The sequence below is a fragment of the Phyllostomus discolor genome, chromosome 1 (genome assembly GCF_004126475.2).
Source record: "Phyllostomus discolor isolate MPI-MPIP mPhyDis1 chromosome 1, mPhyDis1.pri.v3, whole genome shotgun sequence".
Taxonomy (NCBI): domain Eukaryota; kingdom Metazoa; phylum Chordata; class Mammalia; order Chiroptera; family Phyllostomidae; genus Phyllostomus; species Phyllostomus discolor.
In genome coordinates this window covers 112,765,660-112,793,450 of record NC_040903.2, presented here as the reverse complement: position 1 = coordinate 112,793,450, position 27,791 = coordinate 112,765,660, and the positions used below count along the sequence as shown (strand labels likewise).

Sequence of the window (27,791 nt, the reverse complement as noted above, 5' to 3'; positions counted from 1 at the left end):
TTCATGAGTCTGATTAAAGGTTTATCAATCCTGTTTGTTATCTTTTCAAAGAACCAGCACTTGGTTTCACTGATATTTTTCATTTTGTATTGTTATGTTGGAATCAATTTTTGTGTATTTCCACTTTGATCTTTTTATGTCCTTTCTTCTATTCAATTTGCACTTTGTTTGTTGTTCTTTTTCTAGCCCTTTAGGTGTCAAGTTAGATTGTTTGTTTGAGATTTTTCTTGTCTTTTGAGGTAGGAGTGGCATTGTTATGAATGCTCTGTCCCATAGATTTTCTGTTGTTGTGTTTTCATTTTCATTTATCTTAAGGCATCTTTTGATTCCTTCCTTAATTTCATTGTTAACCTATTCATTGTTCAGTAACATGTTATTTACCTCATGTATTTGTATGTTTTTTATTTTGTTTCCTTGTAATTGATTTCTAGTTTCATACCATTGTGTTTGGAGAGCATGCTTGATATGATTTCAGTGTTCTTAAATTTGTTGAGACTTACTTTTTTTGTCCTAACATGTGCCCTATCCCGGAAAATGTTCTATGTGCACTTGAAAACAATGTATGTTCTGCTGTTTTAGGGTGAATATCAATTAAATATTGCTCTGTAAAATATCAATTAAATCCATCTAGTCTAATGTATCATTAAGGCCACTATTTAATTTGGGAGTCCTACCCAGTGCCATCAATGGCGTGTTAAAGTTCTCTGGCTATATTAGTGTCTGTCTCTTTGTTTATGTCCCTCAATATTTGCTTTTCATATTTAGGTGCTGCCTGGTTGGATGTATAAATCTTTATAAGGTTTATATTCTCTTGTTGGATTGATCCAGCAATATCATTATATAATGTACACCTTGTTCTCTTATTATGAAAAGGCTATTGTATGAAATATCTTTTCTTCTACTTTTAGTCTATGTGTATGTCTTTCAGTCTTGTTGAAAGCATGTGTGTTATTTTTTTCTTATCCATTCAACTACCCAATGTATTTTGATTGGAAGACTTACTGTGTTTATATAAAAAGTGATCAAGAATAGGTACATAGTTATTGCCATTTTATTATTTATATTTGTTCCTCCATCCCTTTTTTTAAAACAAATTCTTTAACATTACTTGTAATACTGGTTTGTTGGTGATGTACTTGTTAGCTTTTTGTTGTATGGGAAGGTCTTTATTTCTCTTTCAATTTTAGTAATAATCTTGCTGGTTGGAGTAGTCTTTGTTACTTTTTATCACTTTGAATATTTTGTGCCACTCCCTCCTGGCCTTTAAAGTTTCTGTTGAGAAATGAGCTGACAGTCTTATGGGAGTTCCCTTGTAGATAACTATTTTTCTCTCACTGCTTTTTAAGATTCTCTGTTTGTCTTTAATTTTGGGGCATTTTAATTATGATGTGTCTTGGTGTGGGCCTTTTGGATTCATCTTCTTTGAAACGTCCTTCATTTGTATGTCTATTGACTCTACCAGCATATGGAAGTTTTCCTTCATTATTTCTCCAAATAGGTCCCAAATCCCTTGCTTTCTCTCTTTTCCTTCTGGTAGATGTATGATGTGAATGTTGTTATACTTGATGTTGTCTCAGAGGCCCTTTAAACTAGCCTCATTTTTAATTTTTTTTCTTACTGCTCTTCTGGCTGGGTGTTACTGCTACCTTGTCTTCCAAATTGCTAATATGATCTTCTTCTTCATCTAATCTGTTATTAATTCCTTCCAGTATATTCTTTATTTCAGTTGTATTTTTCACTTCCTTTTAAAATATATTTTATTGATTAATTATGCTATTACAGTTGTCCCATTACCCCCCTTCATTTTCCTCCACCCTGCACACCCTCTCCCACCCACATTCCCCCCCTTTAGTTCATGTCCATGGGTCATAACTTCTTTAGCTTCTACATTTCCCTTACTATTCTTGCCCTCCCCCTGTCTATTTTCTACCTACCATCTATGCTACTTATTCTCTGTACGTTTTCCCCCCTCTCTCCTCCTCCCACTCCCCTGTTGCTAACCCTCCATGTGATCCCCATTTCTGTGGTTCTATTCCTGTTCTAGTTGTTTGCTTAGTTTGTTTTTGTTTTTGTTTTAGGTATAGTTGTTACTAACTGCGAGTTTGCTGTCATTTTACTATACATGTTTTTTATCTTTTTCTTAGACAAGTCCCTTTAATGTTTCGTATAATAAGGGCTTGGTGATGATGAACTCCTTTAACTTGACCTAATCTGAGAAGTACTTTATCTACCCTTCCATTCTAAATGAAAGCTTTGCTGGATAGAGCAGTCTTGGATGTAGGTCCTTGCCTTTCATGACTTGGAATATTTCTTTCCAGCCCCTTCTTGCCTGTAAGGTCTCTTTTGAGAAATCAGCTGACATTCTGATGGGAACTCCTTTGTAGGTAACTGTCTCCTCGTCTCTTGCTGCTTCTAGTATTCTCTCCTTCATTTTAATCTTGGGTAATGTAATTACAATGTGCCCTGGTGTGTTCCTTCTTGGGTCCAACTTCTTTGGGACTCTCTGAGCTTCCTGGACTTCCTGGGAGTCTATTTCCTTTGCCAGATTGGGGAAGTTCTCCTTTATTATTTGTTCAAATAACTTTTCCACTTGTTGCTCTTCCTCTTCCCCTTCTGGTACCCCTATAATTTGGATGTTGGAATGTTTAAACGTGTCCTGTAGGTTCCTAAGCCTCTCCTCATTTTTTTGAATTCTTGTTTCTTCCTTCTTTTCTGTTTTTTTTTTTTTTGTTTGTTTCTTTCTTCCTTCTGATCCACTCCATTGATTTGAGTCCCAGTTTCCTTCCCATCACTATTGGTTCCCTGTGCATTTTCCTTTATTTCACTTAGCATAGCCTTCATTTTTTCATCTAATTTGCGACCAAATTCAGCCAGTTTTGTGAGCATCCCGATCACCAGTGCTTTGAACTGTGCATCTGATAGGTTGGCTGTCTCTTCATTGCTTAGTTGTATTTGTTCTGGAGCTTTGATCTGTTCTTTCATTTGGGCCATTTTTTTGCCTTGACGCACCTGTTACATAGTGGGGGTGGAACCTTAGGTAATCACCAGGACGGGGCAACCCATGTTGCTGGGTTGTGATGCTGTTTGTGGGGGAGGGGTCCGAGAGGGATCAGTGTCACTTGCTCCACTCTCTGCCAGATTTCAGTCCTTTCCGCTGCTTCCCCAAGCAAACTGGGCCCTTCTGGTGCTGATTCCCATGTGGGTGGGCTTGTGTAGGTTCTAGGACCCTGTGGGTCTCTCCAGTGAACTCTTCTGTGAGACTGGGAGTCCCTCCCGGCACCTCAACCCCCACAGGTGTTTTCAGTCAGTTCCCGGAGGCTCTGTTTCCTGGCGCTGGTACCCTGGGTTGCATGCAGAGCCTTGCTTCACAGTCGCTGCCTCGCTAGGTCTGCCAGTTTCCACCCTGTGCCCCAGGTCTGCCAGCAGCCGCCTGAGTGCCCAGGGTCTGCCTGCTGCAGTCTTGCACCACCGGGATGCCTTACGTACCTGGTGCCACTGCTCTTTATGCCGCTACCCCTCTCCCCTGGCTACCTGACTACACCCCTCCTACTGGTCTGGATGAATGTGTCTATTTCAACTCCTTGGTTGTCAGACTTTCATACAGTTCAATTTTCTGTCAGTTCTGGTTGTTACTCTGTTTCTAAATTTTTGTTGTCCCTATCTTGGTTGTGCAAGGAGGCACAGTGTGTCTACCTACGCCTCCATCTTGGCCTGAAGTCCGGAGAGGTATTTTTTATTGATTTCCTAAGTGATGGGAAATCTCCCTGAATTATAACTTACTAAAAAATAGAGGGAACATTTTACCATCGGGCCTTAGAGATTTACCAGCATTCTGACCTTGTTTTCTACAGGGGGCAGCTGGCATTTTATGCTATGTGGGAGCATATGTCTTCATCACTTATGATGATTATGACCACTTCTTTGAAGATGTGTACACTCTCATCCCTGCTGTAGTGATCATAGCTGTAGGAGCTTTGCTTTTCATTATTGGACTAATTGGCTGCTGTGCCACAATCCGGGAAAGTCACTGTGGACTGGCCACGGTAAGCTAGCCCTTCATATACCACATGAGTCATCATAAAATGTGAGAATATTTCATTTATGTTGCTTGCTTAGAATTGAGCATGAAACTCCATAGACTGTTGCTTAAAATTGGAACAGAATTGGCACTTGTTTTAAACTTATAGTAGTTATCTTAGATAATTGTTTTTTACCAAGAGAGTATTTATTGCTATTTCTTCATTTGTATTTAATTTTTGACAATGTTTCCTTGCAGTTTGTCATCATCCTACTCTTAGTTTTTGTCACAGAAGTTGTTGTAGTGGTTTTGGGATACGTTTACAGAGCAAAGGTATGTTGTCTACTCTGATTCATGTTTTAAAAGGTGATTTGTTTCAAGTGAAATAGAACATTTATTTTTATCAAAATAAATGCTTTCTTTTGCCTTCAGTTTAGCCACTGCTTTAAAAATCTAAGGTTCATTAGAAATTATATGTCAAGATTTCTCGTCTCCCAATTTTATGTAGCAAAGTGTTAATTCTACTACTCTTCTAGTTGCAGATGCTTAGTTTTCTTTAAATTACCTTGAATGGCTCTGGCTGGCATGGCTCAGTTGGTTCCCTGGGTTGCAGGCCAAGTCTCCAGTTGGGGACATGTGAGAGGCAAGTGATTGATGTTTCACACATCAATGTTTGTCTCCCTCTCTTTCTCCCACCCCCTTTTTCTAAAAATAAATAAAATCTTTTTAAAAATTACCTTGAATGAGCTATAGATGAATCATTGATCAGCTGGGAAGTTTGTTCAAATTTTCTCATCCAATAGATTCTCTGTATGAGACGGGAAATATAAATTTCCTGACTTACATTTCACTTTTCATTGCTTCTTTTAAAAATGCCTTGTTTTGAACATAGAACAAGACAATTGTAAGTTGTGATGCTGCCTCTGTCCTGTCCTGCGGAGCAAGACGACCTGCCAGCTCAGATACCAAGGAAACTTTGCTAGCCTTTCCCTTCTTGCACCCCGTCCTCTTTTCTGTCCATTTCTTTTTATTTTCTTTCCTATTTCCTTTCTATTTTGCCTGCTTTTGCTTTTCACCATTTAAAGGCTAAACAGTCTGCTTTACATAATTAATTTGGGCATAGCTTTAGAGCCAGGTTATAAAGGCATAGTAGAGTCATTGTAAGGCATGGTTTTAAGTCAAAGGCACGATATCCAATTTAATATTTAAATCATTGATACATAAGGTACCAGGCAACTATGTAAAAAAAGAGAATACAATGGATTGTGCCCCTGCTTATGACCTGGTTCTCAACTATAGTCTCCTGACATCACTGATAAAATTACCAAATAAGCCTAATAATCTTAAAAGGGTAAGGAGAATCGGGCACAAACTTAATGAATGTGACACATTCTTGTCATTTTAGTAATGACATCAAAGTGTCATTTCTAAGGACTGAATTTTTTACCTGATTACTTTTGCATATTTGGCCAAGTCTAATAATTTGTCACAAAAATATCTCATGGTGTTTTTTTTTAAGTAATTTTATTTTTACCTCCTTTAGGAAAGGAAAATGAAGAAGTCTTTTGAGACTACATTGAAAACTTATCTTAAAAAGAAGGCAGTCCATTTGTAACTTTAATTTAATTGAGCCATCTCAAGACTCAACTGCATTTTCCCCTTTGAGTGGAATGTTAGCTTGCTGTCTTGTACACAGTCTTTTCTTTGAATGCTTAATCTATGTGATATAAAATGTCTGAATTTTTACCTGAATCTGTATAGAGTCAGGAAGGGAGAAACTTTTTCATATAAGAAATTTACAGAGCTGTCTGGCAACTTTGCAAATATGCCATTTAGGCATTTTAGCTAGAGTACTGACTAATACTACTTTTACTAGTATTTTAGAGGAACTGAATTCTTTCTTTTGATTCAGGTGGAAAATGAGGTTGACCGCAGCATTCAGAAAGTATATAAGACCTACAGTGGAACCAGCCCTGATGCTGCTAGCCGGGCTATTGATTATGTACAGAGACAGGTGAGCTCTCTTGAGGCAACTTTGTTTTTGAGGGCCAATCACTTTTGGGTGAACATAAAACTTACTGCGCTCTACTGTGTAAATTAGCCATGTACATTCACAGTTATGGTTAACTTCATGATGTGTTGAGTATTTTTATCTTCACCCTTGAAAAGTTTTTCCCACCATCACCTAGTTTAAGTCAGATAAAATGCATCTTACTCTTCCACCCCCAAGCTAATTAGTCGGAGAGGTGATAATGGAAGAGAGGTATGTGTCACGGGGAAGGTAGGAGTCCAGATGGACTTAAGAGGAGGGGGAAGATCTTCTTCATATATTTTTTAAGAGCAAAACCAGAAAAGGTAACTGACAAAACTAAAAAGTATATTATGGACGATTTGAAACATACATGGAGATAGAGAGAAAGTATAGTAGATACTTATTTCCATAAACCCCCCTTCCAAAATTGTTGGCTTTTTGTCAATCTTGTTTCATCTATTACCCCCACATGTCTTTTGCTAGATTATCGTAAAGCAAATTACATACAAATATTTAGACCAAATATTTTAAATATACTATCATTGGAAATAGTATTTAACTCAGAACCAAGTATTTCACATGTAGGCTAGGAAGAATTTTCTTAGCTATAAACTATCTCTGTGGGTAATGTGCTTTTCATATGGAGGTTCTAGAGCCACTATCCATATGTGGCTATTTAAATTAAAATTAAACATTCAATTTCTTAGTCATACCAGCCACATTTTAAGTGCTCAATAGTCTTATGTAGCTAGTGGCTACCATGTTGGACATACAGACATAGGACATTTCTATCAGTGCAGAAAGTTCTATTGGATATCACTATTCTAGTATAAGTTAAAGCTCTGCAGTGCACAGAACTCTAAAGTTCAAGGCAGTTATATGTATTTTGTGAGGAGTAATATCTGTATTTTCTTTTCCAATAGCTGCACTGTTGTGGAATTCACAATTACTCAGACTGGGAAAATACAGACTGGTTCAAAGAAACCAAAAACCAGAGTGTCCCTCTAAGCTGCTGCAGAGAGACCGCCAGCAGCTGTAATGGCAGTCTAGCCCATCCCTCCAACCTCTATGCCGAGGTAAGTCCAGTTTCTTGGCCAAACCTCGAATCTTGCCTGGTAACCTGTTTTGTTTTCTCTGAATCATCTCTATCTGGAACTTCTTTTCTACCATCTTTTGCTTGTCTTTTTTACCTAAAGCCATCTTAACCACTTTTAAGTGTACAGCTCAGTGGTACTGAGTATACCATCTCCAGAACTGTTTCCTTCTTGAACACTGAAACTTGAAACTCATTACATAACAGTTCTCCATTCTCTCCTCCCTTGATCCCTGGCAACCACTCTTCTACTTTCTATGTCTATGAATTTGACTATTTTAGGTACTGCATATAAGGAACCCTACAATACTTGTGCTGTTGTGCCTGGCTGTTTTTAGTCAGCATAATGTCTTCAGGTTCATTCATGTTGTAGCATGAGTCAGAATTTTATTCCTTCTTAAGGCTGAATAATATTCCCATTGTATAGATAGGCCACATTTTGCTTATCCATTGATTTGTCGGTAGACACCTGGGTTGCTGCTCCCTCTTGGCTGTCTTGAATAATGCTGCTGTGAAAATAGGTGTACAAATATTCTTTGGAGTCCCTGCTTGCAATTCTTCTTTTTTTAAGGATTTAAATTATATTATATATACTGTGGTTATGTCTTTTTTATTTAAAAAATAAAATTTGTTTTCAATTATAGTTGAGATACAATATTTGATTAGTTTCAGATATATCGTATAGTGGTTAGTCACTTACATAACTTAAAAAGTGATCTCCCCCAAAACCCTACTACCCACCTGTCACCACACACATAGAAATACACATTTCTATGTATTTCTATGCTGTAGTTTATGTCTCTATGACTTTTGCTGGTCTTTAAAGCTATTTTCTTTTACTGTAAATTATTTTTAAATGCATGGTCTTTTTCTGTCTTTTAGTTTTTGTCATTTTCATTTCTACCAATGAGTAGTAATATGTGACCTTGTAACTTTCAGTTTTATAAGAGATATCTAATGAGGATTAATTTGTATGTTTTAGGGGTGTGAAGCTCTAGTTGTGAAGAAGCTACAAGAAATTATGATGCATGTTATCTGGGCAGCTCTGGCATTTGCAGCTATTCAGGTGAGCACTGTTAGCCAAGTAGTTGTTATCAGAGTATACTGATCTCTGATATCAGTTCTGAATGGTTTTCATCACTAATTGCAGTTACTCTCTGTGTATATAGATAACTTGAAAAAATTGATACAGGGACCAGTTTCCATTTTCTGTCTCTAGACTTAGATCCAGAATGGTTTCAGCAAACTAGAGGTCTGGGTGGGAGGACTGTATGTGAGAGGACTCTGTATTATTTTCTTGACTTGATTAGTGAGTGACCTGCTCAAAATACAAGCTGTTGTCATACTGTAATCTTGGGAGGTATTTTAATAGATCTTTACACAATTTTTAGAATTGTATTGCTTTATTTCCATTTGGACATAATTTTAGTCTTTTTTAAAACTAGTTTTTATTCTTTTGGTTCTTGTTTTTCTGTCCTCAAGGGTTTTATATGTTAATAATAAATCAAGAATGGATACTACTGGTACTATTGTACAACTCTAGTCTCTTATGCTAATAGGAGAAATTTTATTGCTTTACAGAAAAGGCCTTCAAGTAAAGACTGAGGTTCTAACCTCTTCTGTATTTGAGACTTAATTTTTTAAAATGGAAAACCATCAAGGAGTCCATGACATCACTTAGCGCATCTGGAAGTGTATCATGCTGTTGTTGGTAGCAGAAGTGGACTTACATTCTTAACTCCTGCTGGTGAAAGCATTCTTTTCCCCCTTAATAATAGTATGTGCAAAGTACTGGAGTAATTTCTTAATTATCCCTTAACTTTACTCCTAGTCCCAGTGTGTATGCATACACACATCCTTATCCCTCACCCCTACCCAAAAACAAAAAAGAAAGACAGCTATTTTTCTGCCTAGTACAACTACTTACATTCCTAGGTACATTCATTATATTTTAGAGATTCTGCTACAGGAATGTTTCAGAAGAATCTTAAAACTGAGAATAGCCAACTATTTGAAAGTGACTGAAAATCCTTTGCATCAGATTTAATTCTCAGGCTATTCTTTTAGTTGTTTTTGAAATATGCTTTGGGCCTAGAGAATATATTTTAAGAAATGGAGGTATCTTTTAATTGTTAGATAAAACAAATTAGATTGCTAGTTTATAAGTTGCTTGGATTGCTTTTCTCTGTATTTGAACAGAAGCTAGTGTATTTAATGGGCAGTACCTTTTAAAATGGCAAAAGGGTGATTATTTACCTTGCAGGTGTTCTAAGAGCCCTGAAAGGACTCATTAAAAAGACTAGGTTTGTATTTTTTAATGGTCTTTGCCCTCCTAACCATCGATTTTGTGGCATAGCAGTAATCTGTTAATCAGCGGGGATATATTTCATATTTTGATTGTCCATATAAACACATTTAGGTAAAAATAATGAAACATCAGGGACTTCTCTTTTCCCAAGTGAAGTCCTGATCTGTACAGTCTTAATGGTTTTAAATATAGTAAGAGAGCTGCACATTTAGCCTGCAGCAAAGAAAGCTTAGGAACTGTATGGTGGTTTTGATAATGAAATATACAACATTGTGTAGAAGACTGATGAAAATTGTCCCATTAGTTATGTCCCTCATTTAGTTAAGTTTATTAACCAGCCAGATATTTCTTCACTAACTTTTTTAGTAGGGGCTAATAAATATTCTAACTAGCCTCTTTCTCATATGTGTGTGTCAACTGATGGTCATTGGCATCAATTCAATGCCAACAGGAATGCCCAATTTGGACTATAATGAAGAAGGAGACTATTCACTGCTCCACTCCCATATAGCATGGCTGTGAGGCAGCCCTACAGCCAGGCCCCTGTCTGACTAGACAGCTTTGCTGTGCTCCTTGCTGGTCTGCTCTGCTCTGCTCTGGTGACATAGTTCAGCTGGGGAAACACAGTCTTCAGAGGAAAGGGAAAATGCTCTCAGAGCCACTGGGGAGCTAGCTTATATAGACAAAAGTCCTTAACCCTGGTCCCTGATTGGTCTGTCCTCATGCAAATGAGGGCTCCAAATCCTGGCAGTTTGATTGGCCAGAGTGGACTCACTATGATTGGTCAGCGAAGATGTTGGCGGGGAGTGTGGTAGCTTTGGGTGGTGAAAGCCTCAGTCCTGTTGGTTGAAAGAGGACTCCAGAAACTCCTTTATAAGGACTGGCTTAGATGGCAGAACTAGTGCAGGCAGGCAGTTCAGTACAGAGACTCATAGTTTACTGCAGGTTTTTTCCTGAAGCACAGTTTATAATGGGAGGCCCCTGTGTAGAAATGGCTGCTAGGGTGTTTTGTTTTGTTTTGTTTTGTTTTGTTTTGTTTAATCTGAGCTCACTTAACCACTGGGACCCCTTTTCAGTATGTATCTTCTTTCTCGGGGTTCATACATTTTATACTTAAATCACCCTGACTTAAAGATAGCTGATAAAGATTTGATGTTTTAGTTCAGCAGAACTGAGTTGGATTCAGAGGTTCACAGACTCAAAACCTCTAGTGTCTTTGAAAATTTAAAAAAACTTTGGTTTTAAGGAAAAACAATGTTTCCCTAATGTTTTCTCTTTCTTTTGAGAGTATCTAGAAATGTTCTAAACTCTTGGTACTCAAAATCTGATATGCCTGGGTACCTTAGGTGTGGAAAACCCAAGCAAAAACAGGTCAGTGAGCTCTTGTTTGTATACCAATCCTGATAGAGAAAGTTAGACCTAGAAAGACACTTGGAGATTCTCCAGTTCCTATGCCCTTTGTTTTAAAGGCCATGAAAATGAGGGGGAGCAAGGATAATATATGTTATGACTGTCACTAAAGCTTGAACCACAGCTCCATTGTAATCCAATTATGAATTGAAGAATTAGTATTATCAAAAGATTACATTCCTGAGTCCTGTTATGAAACCTGAAAGTTAATTGGCACTTCAGCTGGATAAAATATATAATGCAGTAGCATTGAAATATTATTAGCACTTATTCCTTAGGTTTCAAAGTGGGGAAGCTCTAAGAGTTATTGTAGTAAATAGTTTGAAATAATGTTAATGATTGACAGATGATTTGTGGCAGTATATCAAAACTTTTTAGCATTGTCTTCTTTGATTTTGAGTGTGGTTTTAACTGTTAAGCTATATTACATTGAAGTTCTAATACATAAAGGTGAATTTAAGAAGAAATTTTTTTAGAAGCCTAATTTACCAGTAAAAGGCTCCAGTTCAGGAGTTGACCATCTGTGTACCAAATCTATCTCACCACCTCTTTTTATGTGACCTGCATCTTGTCTCTGGCTGCTTTTGTGTTACAGTGGCAAAGTAGAGTAGTTGCAACAGACCAGTTTTGTCTCTTGGTTCAAAAAGCCTCCAATATTTACTATATTGCTCTTTAAGAAACATGTGCAGACCCTTGCCCTAGTTCTAGTTAAATGTGCTAGGTGTGAGTAGGACCAAAATGATCAAGACCTGAAAACTGCTAGTTAATTATTATAACAGTTTGGAATATGAGAGAATGAGGTTTAAAAAGTTTACTATGTCCCCTGTTAACTTACTATGTAAGGTATTTCACTTCTTTGACAGTAACCAGCCCCTTAAATTAACAAATGATTAATTATGAATTTCATATTTGAAAAACCTGGTCTCTGCTGTGGGTAAGGCTCTCTACAGAGGCAATATGGGAAAAATGGGCATTGTCAGTCTTTGGAGACTCATAAAGTTGGCATGTCCTCAAGATGAATTGACTGAGAGCACACTTTCAGAGAACTGTTTCCTATTTCTGTTTCCTATTATATATGCCAAGTGCAAAGGAAGGAGGTTGAGACTGTATTTCCTTTCCTTCCTGCTTCTTGACTACTAATTTTTTGTTAAAATGAGTTATAATACATAAGTGAATAACACTTCAGATTGAACCCACAGGTGGCTAGAACTGAGTGGCTTCATTCTTTAAATATTTTTTCCAAGTAATTCTTCCTTAAAAACTTAATCAAGGAACATTAAGGACCCATGGTAACTGTATAAAGGACCCATGGACAAAGCCAAAGGGAGGTAGAACCGAGGGTGGGAGGTGGGAAGTGGGGGTGGGTGGGTGGGTCCAGGAGAGTGGTGGGCGAAAAATGGAGACAACTGTGCTTGAACAACAATAACAAAAAATGATTCATTTATCCCTAAAGGTAATCATATCACCAAGACATTTTATACAATTTAAGGCATGTCAGAAAAAATGTTACGTCTGTACATATAAATCATTGGTTCAGAAAATATTGTTACTATGTTATTCACATTTTGACAAAGATAAACATTTCAAACCTAAAAACAGGCAAACAAACAAAAAACTTAACCAAAGCTTGGGAAGCTAATTCTTGAGTAGTTAAGGGGTTTTTTTGTTTTTAATTTGGAGGAAATTAATCTTGTTAAATTTTGAAGGTTTTTTTAAATTGAAATGCCTATTTGACAATTTTTTTTCAAATAATACAAATTTAGTAAAAGGTAAGCTTCCTTCTAAGTCTTAACTCCAGGTCTTCCCTGCAAAGGCTGCCACTGTTCCCAGTCTCCTGATGTAATTTCCTGTATGGAGTATAAATTACTTCCAGAAGTAATTTGTGGTTAGAAAAGCACATGTACATTTTTTTATGCAAATAGAAGCTTATAGGATGCAATTTTGTTCCTTGCCTTTAAAAAAATTGAGATAATTAGATATTTACATGCTGTTTTAAGAACTAATACAGACAGAGAGCCCTTGTATGCTTTGCCCATTTTACTTCAGTGGCAACATTTTACACAACTATAATATATCACAACCGGGATATTGGTTTTGATACAATTTACCAATTTTATTCAGATTTCTTGTGTCTATGTGTATGCTTTCAGTTCTGTATAATTTTATGACCTGTATAGATTCCTTTATCTACCACCACCAATCAAGATACTGAACAGTTCCTATATCACAGGGATCCCACGTAGTACCATCTGGTATCCTTTGGTAACTGCACCCATCTCCATCTGGTGTTTTTGCCCCTTACCCTGGCAACCACTGATCTGTCCTCCATTTTTGAAATGTTGTCATTTTAGAATGATATATAAATAGAATCATGTGGTATGTAACTTTGGAGATTGCTTGTTAAAAATAAATTAATGTTGCCCTGGCTGGAGTAGTTCAGTGGATTGAGCACAGACTGCGAGCCAAAGCATCGCAGGTTCGATTCCCAGTGAGGGCACATGCCTGGGTTGCAGGCCAGGTCCCCAGTGGGGGCCATGTGAGAGGCAACCACACATTGATTCTCTCTCTCCCTCCCCCTCTCTTCCCCTCTCTAAAAATAAATAAATAAAATCTTAAAAAAAAATAAAATAAATTAATGTCATGCTGCATAGTATTTCATTTTGGTGACATATTTTATAATTAATCTACATCAACAGGCATTTATGTTAAGTCTTACTGTTACAAAAATGCAAGTAGTGAACATCATCTCTATGTGTGGGCAAAACTCTATAACAAATATTTTAGCCATGAAGTTGAGCCAGAGTATTAGTGACTTTATTTACATATTTTTCTCAGAAAAGGCTGTTTCCAGTATCCAGTATGCAGTTCCAATAACCTTGTGTAACAAACAATAGCTATTTCCTCACAATGCCTCCTACATAGTAGATTATAGAACATTTTAACCCTTAATGGTTTTTGTAATCACCATTGCCTCTGTATTTAGTAATCATGTTTTGTGGTTGCTGGGTGTTATACGTGGACTAAGTATAGATTATTTCTTGTGACTTGAATATCGTAGGAAAAATTCATTGCAAGAAACAATACTGTAGCTAAAATATTTGTATGATATTTCTAAGCCTGTTATTGGAAAATTTAATAAACAGTGAAACTTCAGCAGTATAGCCAAAACTTTGGAAATGGGCCTGTAATACTTAGTGATGAGGTTTGGAGTATAAGAAGTTATTGTGTAAAACTTAATGTTTTCAAACAGACTCATTCCCAAGCATGAGTAGGGTTTTATTAAGCTTTTAAAAATCATTTTAAATTAATACCAGTTGACTTAATTGAAACAAAAGTGAGGAAAGAAATGATACTTATTTCAGACCCCATTTTGAGAGTCCTGACTACTTCGGTAGAAGTTGGCTAACTGAAAGGAATGTGAGGGAAGTGGGGTGGGAAAAGAGATCCCCCCCACCCCCGCCCAGCAAATCAGTAATTTCTGAGCTTCGCATTTGTACTGCTCAATTTGACATTACCTGGGAACATAATTGTTCATTGTTACAGCAGTTCTGAGAATGTTTTGCTCTACCATGAACAGAAATATATTACTTCAGGAATTTGGTACTAGACATGTATAAAATTGGCTTAAGATACTTGGTAAACTTTCAATAGTATCCACTTTTAAAATGTATATAAGGTACTTTGCACAACTAAGCACTCAGCAAATACTGATGTAAACTAATGGATTCAAGCAGCAAGTAGACATCCTGAGCAGACAGAACTCGGCCTGCTGAAGAGATCCTTGTTCTCTGCATGTGTGTCCCATGAGTCACCTCCCCCTTCAGACTTGGTGTGTGTTATGTTTCTGGGTCAAGTATATTGTTTGGAAATTAGATCCACCCCATATTTACAGAGGGCCCTGCCTTTTAAAATCAAATTAATATTTCACTCTCAAATAAAAAGTTAAGACAGCAAATTAACTTACTTGTATTTAGTTCTTTTGTTACTGTATTTTTGTAAGAAGGTGAGTCAAAAATTCTACAATTGTTTTCTCTTTAATCCAGTTTAATAACTCTTGTTTATCCAAAATAACTTGGCATGACTTTATTACTATTCATTTTGCTACTACAGAAAGATTAGGGCTTTTTTAAAATAAACTGATGGAGGAGTAACCTTTACAAAGTAATATGTGTGTAATACCACAGAGCCAAAACTGGATTTCAAAAATAATAAGTAATTGTGTAAGAAACAAAAACTTTCAAACTACAACATTTTTTTTTTAGTATCAGGATTGGTTTTCCACCATAGAACTTTTGCTCTATTCATGTACTAAGTTTTGTGGGTTGTTATAAAGCCTATCTGCCCCCAAATCCATATGCCTGCAGTTTCCTCAACACAGTCTTTCAAAAAAATTTTTTCTAAAAGATTTTATTTCTTTAGAGAGATGGGAAGAGAGGGAGAATGAGAGGGAGAGAATGTTGATCAGTTGCCTTTCACACGCCCCCAACTGGCGACCTGGCCTGCAACCCAGGTGTGTGCCCTGACTGGGAATCAAACCAGCGACCTTTAGGTTCACAGGTCGGTGTTCAACTGAGCCACACCAGCCAGGGCCTCAACACACAGTCTTGATCATTTTACTTTCTAGAACTTTGCTGTCCAGCATGCTAACCAGTAACCACATATGTCTTAAGTTTAAATTAGTTTAAATAAAATAAAAAACACAAGTCCTTTGTTGCAGTGGCTGTTGGTTGCCATATTTGACAGTTCAGATAGAGAAGGTTTCCATCATAACAGAAAGTCTTTTTTTGTACAACACGGGTCTAGATTGGGAGTGGGGGTGGCAGTAGGATAGCCTTGATTCTTTGCTGGTTTCACAGATTGTTCAAAGGTATAAGTGAGGGAAGGTACAACTTGGTACTTAGTTCCTAAAAAGGTAATGTTGCTTCTCTTACTCTTGTTATTGCTTTTTTGATCATTGGAAGTCACTGGACTTTAAAACAACTTCATTGCCAACAAAGAAATACGTCCAAGCTGTGTAAGGGTTTTTATTTTTTAGCCTTTCTTTTTTCCATTGTTGTTTTCTTCCCACAGCTGCTGGGAATGCTGTGTGCATGCATCGTTTTGTGCAGAAGGAGTAGAGATCCTGCTTATGAGCTTCTCATCACCGGTGGAACCTATGCGTAGTACAAAACTCAAGCCTGAGCTAGTTGGTCTCTTATTCTGATTTGGAAGGACAATGGAGCAGGTCTACTGCTGTCAGCCTCCAGAGTTCATTTAGTTAAAGCCCATGTGTTGGACACAGCAGCTTGGTTCTTCATGTGCCCACTTACTTAACCTACCAACAATTTTCTTTTCCCCTCTTCTAGCTGACTCACAATGTCTCTCTGTTTTTAAGCACCATGGTCAACGTTCTAATTGCAGAACCATTTGCAATTTGCCTAGTGTGGTGAAATTAAAAGAGGGAGTGGCTGCTTCTCTTACCTCCCAGCAGCAGTTGGCCTCTTGCTGAAGTACCACTGGGCCCTGCTAGGCTTCACAGTGGACAACTGTGGGCCAAAGGATTTTGGGGGAAGGGGAGTTAACACCAGATGACCCTCATGAGTGTCCTTTAAAAAATATATTTACTGTAGTCCAGTATGATTGCAGCTGTACAAAATGGCTACAATTGAATTTAGAATCATGCAATGTGTATCTTGGTTCATATTCAAAATCAGAGTGATCTTTGAAATGAGGTTTTTAATCAAAGCTGGCTTTATAGGAGGAGTATAATGTATGCACTACTGTCTTAAAACAATTAGTGTGGGGGGGGGTTATGTTTGAACCCATTCATTGTAAGTTTAAATTTGTTAGAAATAATGTACCCATGTAGACTAGCAACCTATTATGTAGATGTGATCTCAGTTGTAAATAGAAAACTCTAATTCAATAAACTCTGTATTACCTCTATATGTAGTTTTTAATTATTTGAGGGTACTTCAGTGTTTTAAATGTTGGTTCATCATGATGTGCACGTGTTTTAATTATGTCTGTTGCCAAAATCTTAAAGACCTTAGTATTTAAAACCCACAGATGCTTTTCAGTCCCACATATTCCACAAATATGGAGAATCTACTTGTGCATGGTTCTGGGGGTACAATGATGATGCTGTTCTTGCCTTCAAGGCATGTGGAGTCTTAGTATAGCAAATATACACAGGAGCAGATAATTTCCATACAGTGCAGTGATTGTAGTAACAAAAGAATGGAAACCCGAAGGAGGTGCCCAGAAAGGTCAGGAACAATGTCCTGGAGAAGAAGCCCAAGCCCAGTGGCTGCATAAGCTTTGTGGGAGAAGTTACCAGGAGTGTGAAGTGGGATGGAGTTTGCAGGGAACTACCAGTAGCTCATTGTGCCTGGAGCTTAAAATACAAGGCTGGGAAAAGAAGTAGAAGTGGCAAAGCCTCTGGGTTCTTTAGGGTCTTACCCAACATCCTGTGGAGAGTTAGGCTTGACATACAGACAGAGGCAGCCACATGTGATATGAGTGGACCTCTTGTAGAGATCCCAGTGGCTGCGGTGAGAAGGATGGATTGGAGGGGCATGACTAGGCTTTAGTGAGGTGGATGGGCTGGTTCAGGATAGTTACTGTTTTCTCCTAGCTCATGAGCAATCTCTGGAGACATACTGTAAGACCATATAAATATCCTGTTCCTATCACTTCAAAAATTTATATGGAACCATAAACGACCCCGAATAGCTGCTGCAATTTTGAGAAAGAAGAGTAAAGTAGGAGAGATCACAATACCCGACACTAAACTATACTACAAGGCCACTGTAATCAAAACAGCCTGGTACTGGCATAAAAACAGGCACATAGACCAATAGAACAGAACAGAGAGCCCAGAAGTAAGCCCAAGTCTCTATGGTCAATTAATATTTGACAAAGGAGGCAGCAACATAAAATGGAGTAAAAATAGCCTCTTCAACAAATGGTGTTGGGAGAACTGGACAGCCACGTGCAAACAAATGAAACTTAAGCACCAACTTAAACCATATACAAAAATAAATTCAAGGTGGATAAAAGACTTAAATATAAAACATGACGCCATTAAAGTCCTAGAGGAGAACGTAGGTAGGAAAATCTCAGATACTTCACGAAGAAACATTTTTACTGACTTGTCCCCTAGAGCATGGGACATAAAGGAAAGAATAAACAAATGGGACCTCATCAAAATTAAAAGCTTCTGCATGGTTAAAGAAAACAGTATCAAAATAAAAAGAGAACCAACTGTATGGGAAAACATATTTGCCAATGATACCTGAGACAAGGGTTTAATCTCCAAAATATATAAAGAACTTACAAGACTGCACTCTAAGAAGACAAGGAATCCAATTAAAAAGTGGGCAAAGGACTTGAACAGACACTTCTCCAAGGAGGACATACAGAAAATCCAAAGACACATGAAACGATGTTCAATATCGCTAGCTATCAGAGAGATGCAAATTAAAACCACAATGAGATACCACTTCACACCAGACAGAATGGCCATCATAAACAAAGCAACAAACAACAAGTGTTGGAGAGGTTGTAGAGAAAAGGGGACCCTAGTGCACTGTTGGTGGGACTGCAGACTGGTACAACCACTATGGAAAGCAGTATGGAACTTCCTCAGAAAACTAAAAATGGATCTGCCTTTTGACCCTGTGATTCCACTGCTGGGACTCTATCCTAAGAACACTAAAACACCAATTCAAAAGAACCTGTGAATTCCAATGTTCATAGCAGCACAATTTACAATAGCTAGATGCTGGAAGCAACCAAGATGCCCATCAGTAAATGAATGGATCAAAAAACTGTGGTACATTTACACAATGGAATTCTATGCAGCAGAAAGAAAGAAGGAGCTCCTACCCTTTGCAACAGCTTGGATGAAGCTGGAAAACATTATGCTAAGCGAAACAAGCCAGGCAGTGAAAGACAAATACCATATGATCTCACCTTTAACAGGAACCTAAATAACAAAACAAAGACACAAGCAAAATATAACCAAAGACACTGAAATAGAGGCCAGGCTGACAGTGCCCACAGAACTGAGGGAATTTAAGGGAACAGTGGGAAGGGTTCACAGGAACAAACTTAAAGGACACATGATCATAAACTAAGGGGAGGGTGGTAATGGGAGGGAAGTGGGGAGGGGTGGGAGGGGGGACTGGATTGGGAGTAAAAAGGAGAAAACTGTATTTGAACAATGATTAAAAGAGAAAAAAAAAATATCCTGTTCCTCACCAACCTTGTCCTGAGATTTAGCAAATATTGCTGATTCAGTCTACTATGATTACTGTTTTAGGTTTCATCTTGAGTATGATGATTGTAAAACACTGTTTTCCTCATTTATTGTTCTGCCCTCCCTCCCTTCTCACACAATGATTTATTTTTATGTATTTATATTCATTATGGACTGGTAGATTTCCTTTTTTTTTAAAGATTTTATTTATTTTTAGAGAGGGAAGGGAGGGGGCGGGGAGAGAGAGAGAGAAAGAGAGAGAGAAACATCAATGTGCGGCTGCTGGGGGTTATGGCCTGCAACCCAGGAATGTACCCTGGCTGGGAATTGAACCTGGGACACTTTGGTTCCCAGCCCGCGCTCAATCCACTGAGCTACGCCAGCCAGGGCAGATTTCCATTTTTTGAATGATTTATAATCCTTATTGTCCTTTTTTGTTCTGTTTTGTTTCGTTTTTGGTTTTCAGTTTCAGATTTGGCCAGTAGGAGCCCTTTCAAGTTGCTTCTTGTGCTGCAGTCATTTTTGGAACATTTCTGTAGTGTTTGACATAACAAGATGTTCCAGATTCATCTTGTACCCACTGTGCCCCAGTCCTGGAGTCAGTGTCTCTCCAAGGGACCCTGGGCCCTGGTACCCGCTGTGCTGGTTGCTGTTGTTATCTTTGCTTTTCATTGATCAGAGCTTGTCTTATTGTCTTTTAGAAAATTGTTTCTAATTTTTTAATAAGAGTAGTAGTATCTATAGGTAAGTACGTTTAGATGTGATGTCTATCCTTTTAGACTACAGTTGAACAACGCTGGTTTGAACTGCACGAGTCCACTGATATGCAGATTATTTTTTCAATATATGCATATATACAGCCAACCTTCTGTATCCCTGGGTTTCACATCTGCAGATTCAGTGAACCACGATTGAAGGCAGTGTTTTTGATCCGTGGTTGGGAACCTGCAGATGCAGAGTGCCGACTTGATGCATTGTTCTGTGCCAGTTTATATAAGGGATTTGAGCATTCATGGATTTTCATGTCCATGGGGGTTCTCGGAACCTCTCTCCCACAAATAACAAGGGACTATAGTTAAGTTTTGTGGGAGTCAAAACTTATATGCTGATTTTTGACTGTAGGTGGCTAGGGTTGGTGCCCGGTAACACTCCTGTTTGAGGATCAACTATATTTTCTTCTACATACACACAAACAGGCATTTGTGGTTTTGCTTTACTACTGTCTGAATTCTGTTCTACAAGACTCACTTTTTCTCTTTACAACATAGTATGGTGCTATTTCTGTATTAGACTGTAGGATTTATCATTCCTTTTTGTTAGCTGGATGGGTGTGTCAACACCATGATTAATGTGCGTACAGTAAGTCATTCAGGTTGATTCCAACCTTGCTGCAGCAAACACCTCCATGCACATACTGTCAGGCATTAAAAGCATAAAATCAACCATTTTAAAGTGAACGATTCAGTGACGTTTAGTATTTTCACAGTGTTGTACAACCACATCCCCTATCTAGTTTCAGTTTGCACAGGGGCTTATGCCCTAATTTTACTGATAATGAAATTGAAGTGCAGAGAGATGGTGACTTTCCTGAGACCACACAAAAAAGTATGAGCATGGATTCCAATCCTGATATTCTGACCACAGAGGCTGTGCTTCCCTCTGTCAGGCAGAAGGCTGCAGTTAGTCATACAGCCAGCTGCAGAGGCTGGCTCCCTCTTTCTCTGGCTCTCTCTCCTCTGTTTGGAATGCTGTCCATGAGATTGGTTCCCATCTCTGGGGCTGTGACCTGATTCACAGGGAATGGAGAATGCTGTAGAGGCAGTGAATCTGACTTAGAGTCACTTGTGTTTGTGTATATTTTTCCACTGGTATAAATTGTGACCCAGGAGTTACTTTCAGTTCTGTTCTTTAGTTGTCTGGCTAAACTTGGTAATGAATGTATGTAACATTCATTACCCATTACCTGCTGGGGCCCATAGACGCTGCCAGCCAGCATCAGTCAGAGATGATGATAAATACCTAGGCAAAAGTTTCAAAAAAAAATGTTGGCAGTCAAATTGAGTGCTCAGTCAAGATGACAAGGTATTTTCAAAGAATAAGCACCGATACATAACTGTCTCCTCTTCCTCTTGGCTGCATATACATGACCTGACCCTGGTGGTCAGTCTGCTCGGCTGCCACCCTTTTCTGGGCCCCGCTTCTATTCTGCCTGGAGGCACAGGCCAATTCTCAAGGCTCAACTCAGAAATCACTTGTCATCACCTTTCTTCCAGAATTGCTGTCCAGCCCAATGGCCACTTCCCGGACAAGCCACTGTCATCTCCGTGCAGGATAAGCTTCACCTGGTTGGTCTCCCAGTCCCATTCTTGCTCTGTTTACTGTTTGCTTTGTGTCAGAGGGTATACAGTACAGTACCTCTTCTGAAGTCAGTGAACTCTTTGAGGGCACTCTTTATCTTAGCACCCCCCATTATCAAATACAGTGTCCTTCACACAGAAGCCATCAAAATACCTTGACTGAATTACTTTTGGGGCTGCCTGCCAAGTCTTGTACCTGAGGCAACATTTCTGGTCCAGGAAAGCATTTCCATAGCTAGGCCTTATTCACTGACTTTTCTCTCTCTCCAGGAACATATAAGACCAAGCATTAGATTATATTTTTCTTTCCAAGTAGCCCTAGGTATAAACCCCACATGGGTTAGGGGCAGGTGTGGATGTTTGGTTAGTGCTCTCATAGGATATGCTTTATGAGGGAAAATAACATTTCAGGAAGGATTTATTTCTACCCCACCCTACACCCAGAGGCCCAAAGCCTTTTCCTACCCTATCTGCCACAAACCCTCTGGTGGATGCAGTGGTAACTAACCTTAGTCCACAGCTCCAGAACCCTGCTTCCAGGGTCTCCCTCTGGGGCTGCCTTGTGCCTCTTCACCTCTGCCTGGCCCCTGCCTGAATGTTTTGTAGACTTGAGAGGTGCGCATACACCTGAGACTGGAGTTAGAGGTCACAATCCAAAGGTATTTTGTTTCCTGAAAGACGAAAGCCCACCCCCCTCCTGCACTAGTTGTCATGTTTGCGTAATCACACCACTTTTTTGCTCAAGTGATGAAGATGAGGGCACAAAGATGGACACTTTCTGTAAGCACAAGAACAGCCTACTTTAGTAGCTTCTCCTTGCCCTCTTCTTTGGGTAGGGCTTGGTCAGAGGTGTCCTTTTTTCCCCTGTGGCATCTGAAACTTGCTTGGGCATGGGGGACAGTGCTCCATGTGGCAGCCAGGGGGATGGCAGTCTAGGCAGAGCCAGGACTGGTGGGAAGCCACAGTGCACTGCAGGCTTCCGTGAGTGTTACGAGACAGACCCCTGCCACCAGAGGTGTTGAAGCCAACTGGTTGTCCAGTGCCCAGTCTTCAGGAGTGGCAGGGAGGGCATTGTGTAGTAGGTCAGTTTAGTTCTTTCAGAGTCTCTCCCAGTTTTAAATCCTGAGGAGTTCCGGTAATGGCACTTACTTACTCCCTTCTCTGTTGCGCACATGAACCCAGAGCTCTTTGTGGGGCTACCAGAGCAGGCAGGCATGGAAAGGAACCCCTTTACTCTGTTGGAAAAGATTTCCTGTTTCCTTGGCTTACCTCAGATTACCTGTCCCAGAACCCCTGGACCGTTCTGCACATCCTGTGTCATCATGGACTTTCTGGGCTGTTTGGTCCCCTTTACTGGGTCAAGAGCTCCTTGAGTAAAGCAAAGAACTGAGGCTTTACTTATCTTGCTCTTATATGGGGTGGGCCCCAAAGGTTTATGAATGAACAAGCAAAATAATTTACAGTCTCAGAGAAAGATGGTCTACAGAGGATAATAACACCCTCAATAGCGTCTTTCAAGGTGTGCTTGGTAGAGGAGAACTTGTGTCTCCCACCCACCCACCCACCCCTTCATTACTCTGGCCCTGAGCTGGGCGGGCTGCTGTGTTGTGCTTTGGAGTGCTGGGGCGCCCACAGGTGAGTGCAGGAGGCCTAAGGACTTAGGAGCTACCTGTTCCTGCAGGCTCTCTCCCTAACACTACTCCTAAAGTCTTAGGCATGGATGGATCCAAACATGACTGGAGCAGGGCCTTGGCCAACAGTAGAAGTTATGTTTTCAGGGCCTGGGTCCAAAGAGAGAAAGTCCTGAGAGCATCAAGAACCAAAGGGAGCATGGCCACCTCTGTGCCCATGAGCACAGGATCTGAGTCCCTGCCTAGGCAGGATTTGCCATGTTTGACAAGGGGCAGCACAGGCAATACTGGCTTCCTTGGGCCCCCTTGGGTCAGGAAGGGCAGTAGGGATCACTTGACCTATAAACCTCTAAGCCTGTCTTCTCTGATTCCCCACCATGGTCCCCCCCCCGCCAACTCCCCGTGGGCCTGCCTCCTCCTTGTACTAACCCACCTGCATAGCCCTGATGATCTTCTCTTCCTTGTGTCCTGTATGATACTCGCTGTCGGAGCCCCTGCTGACCCCTGCTGATCCTGGTTTGCTCCACCCATTCTTCTGAACTCCTTCTCGCCCCTCTTCCCTGACCCCTATGATCTCCCATTTGTGTGAGTGTGAATGTGTCTCCCATGCAGTTGGAGTTTCCAGGGAACCACCAGGGCTCCTCTTCATCCCCAGCCAACCCAGGCAGAGTGTCACTGCATGTGGGCGACTCTGCCGTCCCAGACTTCCCCCCCTCACTCCTTTGCCTCCTCCAAATTGAGCACTTGGGCCGAGGAGGAAGAATGCATGCCTTTATTTCCTATAGGAGAGGCTGCTGTGGGAACAGCCAGCACTAATGAGGTTGGAAGGCTGGCTTGGTCTTGGGGCCCCAGCCTTGCAGTGACAGAGACACTGCTGGTCCAATAGACAGGGCAGGTCCAGGTGGGGGCTCTTGCCCCTTCCTCAGAGCTTCTCCAGATAGGAGCCAGGGACGAAGCCACGCTGTCCGTTCCGTTCCACTGTCCACCAGCCGTCCTCACCTTCCAGGAGGACCTCCAGAATGTCCCCCGCAGAGATGTCCAGCTCGTCAGAATTCTTGGTAACAGAATAAAAGTGCATCAAGCTGGAGGGGCCTGATGGGAGGGTCTGGTTGGGCATACCTCCACCTCAAGCCATAAATTTGAGCTTTTGTCTTCCAGGTGGGCTGAGTCAGCTGAGACATGCCTATCCTCCTGGGGCTGCAAGACAAGTTCTCTCCCTCTGGGCTGGGGCAGCCCTTGGAGACATAGGATGTGGGACATGGGACTTGGCCTCCTGTCCAACTTCCTCCTTGGTTTCTCATCATAGGCCTCCCACAAACCCAGGCTTCTTCCCTGCTTCCTGTTTCACCTCCCTGCTATCCCCTTTCCCACTCTGCTTCAGGCACACAGTACCTTAGCAAGTCAGGGCCAGGTGTGTTCACCATGCCCTTGTTCAAGGGGTGCCCTCGTTCAAGGGGTGCCCTCACTCTAGGCCTACACAGCCTCCCTTCTGCTGATGAGCTCCCTTGAGCTTCCTTAGCTCTGCTAGCCCCTGTCACGAACACACAGTCCTCCTGGACTTTCTTCCCCATCAGGAATTGGGCTTTGGGCATTAGTGCAGTTGGTCTTGCAGCCCCCCAGCCCTGAGTGGGCGCTTGGCCTCATTCTAGATGGATGTGAGTCTTGCTCTGCATCCCTTACCTCAAAGCAAGGAGCAGTTTGGACTTCACAGGCATCTTGCCACAACTGCCCTGTGATTCCCTGACTCCTCCACTCCTCATGGACCTCAGGAAACAACCCAGCACAGTTGAGGGACTGATTCTGGCTGTAGGTTGTTCTTTGCACCTATGGCCATGGAGAACAGAGCCCTAACCGGAGGGTGCAGAGCTTGACCCTTGGACCATTTCTGCAGGTAGCCCAAGCTCTTGTCAGCCTGCCTGCTTGTGTGCACATGGACACACATGGCACACACAATGCCCATGTCTGCCTGGGTACCACATGTGTGCATGTGAACAGATTCAGGGAGGCACAAGCCCCAGTACCCCATTCATCAATATTCACTCAGATACAGAGCACCTCCTAAGTGCTGGGCATTGTTCTAAGGGCACACACACATGGGGCATGTGCCTACACATGAACACACTTGGGCATTGCGGTGCCCTCCTGAGAGAAGAGGAGGGCAAGAACCTCACCTGGGCTCTGTAGTCATAGAGTGCCCTGTAGTCCCGGGCCGGCAGGCTGAGGGGTCCTGGTGCCTCCTGCACTGCGACAGCGGCGTAGACTCCCTCATTCTGATTGGGGGTGGAAGTCAGGGTGTCTGTGGAGGCTGAGAGCAGAGTGAGGCCTGGAGCCCACCCCTTTCATAGGACATTGGTCCCTAGAGGCCCCCCTACTTGAAATGTCCCCCACACTGGGCTTCATCTTTCTTCCCCCAGCAGTTGGAGGAGGGCTGGCCTGTGCATGTAAAAGTTCTTCACCCCAGGGTCTCCCCAGTTGTTTGGAGGCCTCCACATCGCACCCAGTTACCTGCAGATGCTGCCAAGGGCATGGTCTTGGGACTTCCATGCAGCAGCCCAGAGAACCTGAGGATGGAAGAAAGCAGGTAGGTCCTACAGGAGGGGATGAGGCAGGGAGTCTTCAGAGCTCTGGTGCTGGGGCTGCTCCCAGCCTCCTGGCACAGATGTGATTTGTGGGGTGCCCTTCAGGCATGAAGGTTCCCCAAGGGTGGTCCTAGTGGCCCTCTCAGCCCCTGACCCCAGCAAGTTCTTGTTCCACCCTCCTCCAATGGGCAATGAGTGGGCCCTCAGAGGTGGATCCACTTTACACTGGGCTAGTCACCTGCTGGGCCCAGTCAGCCTGCTGCCCTGAGAGCCACACCCCGCCATGCCCCCCATACCAGGCTTGCCTAGCTGCCCCCCAACTGCATGAAGCAGCAATACCCACTGTACACGTGAGCTCAGGAGGCAGTGCTAATCCACCCTCCTCCTGTGCCTGGGTCAAGCCTGGCCTGAGCTGGAGTCGTGAAAGGTTCAGTAAATAAAAACAAAACCGGAACAAGAGGCAGGAACCAGGGCCACCCCATGAAGCCAATAGTGCTAAAGGATAAGTAGAAGCTGCTGCTGCTTATCAGCCTCAGGAAAGGCTGCCTGTGGGGTCAAGTCTTGAAAGGCTTAGCTTTAACTGGCAGAGACTGGGCTGCAAAAGGCATTGCCAGTGAATGGGAGTGGGGATTCAAAGGTACAGAGTAGGGACTGGACAGAGGAGGAGTTTGGGGAGTGGAGGCAGATTAATCAGGAGCAGCACCACGGCCTCCCTCCCTCCCCAACCCCTCTCACACAGGGTTTGTGGAGCAATGGCCTGGGAGTGAACACGCAGGTCCACCTGGCACATGACATGGCCTTTTGCTAACATAGGTGGAGGGGTTTGGGGGGCCAGGGTTAAAGCTAGTAGGGTGGTGGCTGGGAGGAGCAGAGCTCCTTGAGGCTGGTGTGTGCCCTGCCTCACTGCCTTGTTTCCCTGGAGTTGTCTACACTTGCAACTCCCATTCCTTCCTTCACTCACTTCCCAGTCCCTGCCCCCTGCCCTCTGCTCTGCTGGGTACCTGGCTGACCCAGACAGCCATCCCTTCCACCCCCTCCCTCCTCTACACAGCGGGACCTCTCTTTCTTTTATCTTCGTGGGGCACTCCTTTCCGTCCATTTTTTAAATTTTTATTCATTTTTTAGTTACAGTTGACATACAATATTGGGTTCAGGTGTACAACATAGTAATTAGATGTATACCTTATAAAGTGATCACCCTGATAAATCTAGTACCCATCTGACATCGTACATAGTTATTACAGTATTATTGACTATATTCTCTATGCTGTATTTTACATTTCTGGTGACTATTTTTATAACTGACAATTTGTACTTAATTCCTTCACTTTTTTCACTTACCGCCCCCACCAAATCCTCCTTCCATCAGGCAACCATCAATTTGTTCTCTGTATCTATGAGTTTATTTCTGTTTTGTTTGTTCTTTTATTTTGTTCTTTAGATTCCACATATAAGTAAAACCATATGGTATTTGTCTTTTTCTGGCTGACTTATTTCATTTAGCATAGGTCCATTGCACATGGGAAGAGTTCATTCTTTTTATGGCCAAGTAATATTTATTATTTACAGGTACCATATCTTCATCCAGTTATCTATTGATGGACACTTGGGCCACTTCCAAATCTTGACTGCAGTGAACACAGGGGTACATATAGCTTTTGAAATTGTTGTTTTGTATTTCTTTAGGTAAGTACCCAGAAGTGGAATTCCTGGACTGTATGAGAGCTCTATTTTTAGTGTTTTGAGAAAACTCCATACTGTTTTCCACAATGGCTGTACCAATCTGCATTCCCACCCGCAGTCCACAAATGTTCCTTTTCTCCACATCCTCACCAACATTCTGACAAGTGTGAGGTGATATCTCATTGTGGTTTTAATTTGCATTTCTCTGGTGATTAGAACATTGACCATCTTTTGGCCACCTGTTTGACCTCTATGGAGAAATGTCTGTATGTGTCCACTGCCCATTTTTAAATCAGAATTTTTTAAGTTTATTTATTTATTTTTTAATATTCAGCCAAGGATATGTTTTTTAAATTGATTTTAGAGAGGAAGGAAGAGAAATTGCAAGAAAGAGAAACATCAGTGTGAGAGGGAAACATTGGTTGGTTGTCACTTTAT

General features: G+C 41.1%; 2 protein-coding genes across 12 annotated transcripts in view; one reads left to right on the top strand and one right to left on the bottom strand.

Annotated features, from left to right (window-relative positions):
* Positions 1-16,785, top strand: part of TSPAN3 (tetraspanin 3) — a 64,291-nt gene extending 47,506 nt beyond the window's left edge. For 2 of the 3 annotated variants that reach the window (XR_004903567.1, XM_028503553.2), the window contains 6 exons: positions 3,852-4,043; positions 4,277-4,351; positions 5,931-6,032; positions 6,974-7,126; positions 8,126-8,209; positions 15,932-16,785. Coding sequence is in view for 2 of the 3 variants with exons in the window: in XM_028503553.2 (XP_028359354.1) it covers positions 3,852-4,043; positions 4,277-4,351; positions 5,931-6,032; positions 6,974-7,126; positions 8,126-8,209; positions 15,932-16,024 (699 nt within the window). In the remaining variant the exon portion in view is untranslated. The remainder of the gene's footprint in view (positions 1-3,851; positions 4,044-4,276; positions 4,352-5,930; positions 6,033-6,973; positions 7,127-8,125; positions 8,210-15,931) is intronic. The other variant, XM_028503555.2, reaches the window with a different exon arrangement.
* Positions 16,786-23,845: 7,060 nt separating this feature from the next.
* The window catches only part of PSTPIP1 (proline-serine-threonine phosphatase interacting protein 1), a 38,847-nt gene continuing 34,901 nt past the window's right edge, over positions 23,846-27,791 (bottom strand). For 6 of the 9 annotated variants that reach the window (XM_036027565.1, XM_036027573.1, XM_036027570.1 and 3 more), the window contains 3 exons: positions 25,597-25,679; positions 25,263-25,396; positions 23,846-24,145 (listed from right to left, as the gene is read on the bottom strand). In XM_036027565.1, the coding sequence (XP_035883458.1) occupies positions 24,014-24,145; positions 25,263-25,396; positions 25,597-25,679 (349 nt within the window). In that variant the 3' untranslated portion in view covers positions 23,846-24,013. Of the gene's footprint in view, positions 24,146-25,262; positions 25,397-25,596; positions 25,680-27,791 lie in introns of those variants that run through there. The other 3 variants (XM_036027571.1, XM_028503559.2, XM_036027576.1) reach the window with 2 other exon arrangements.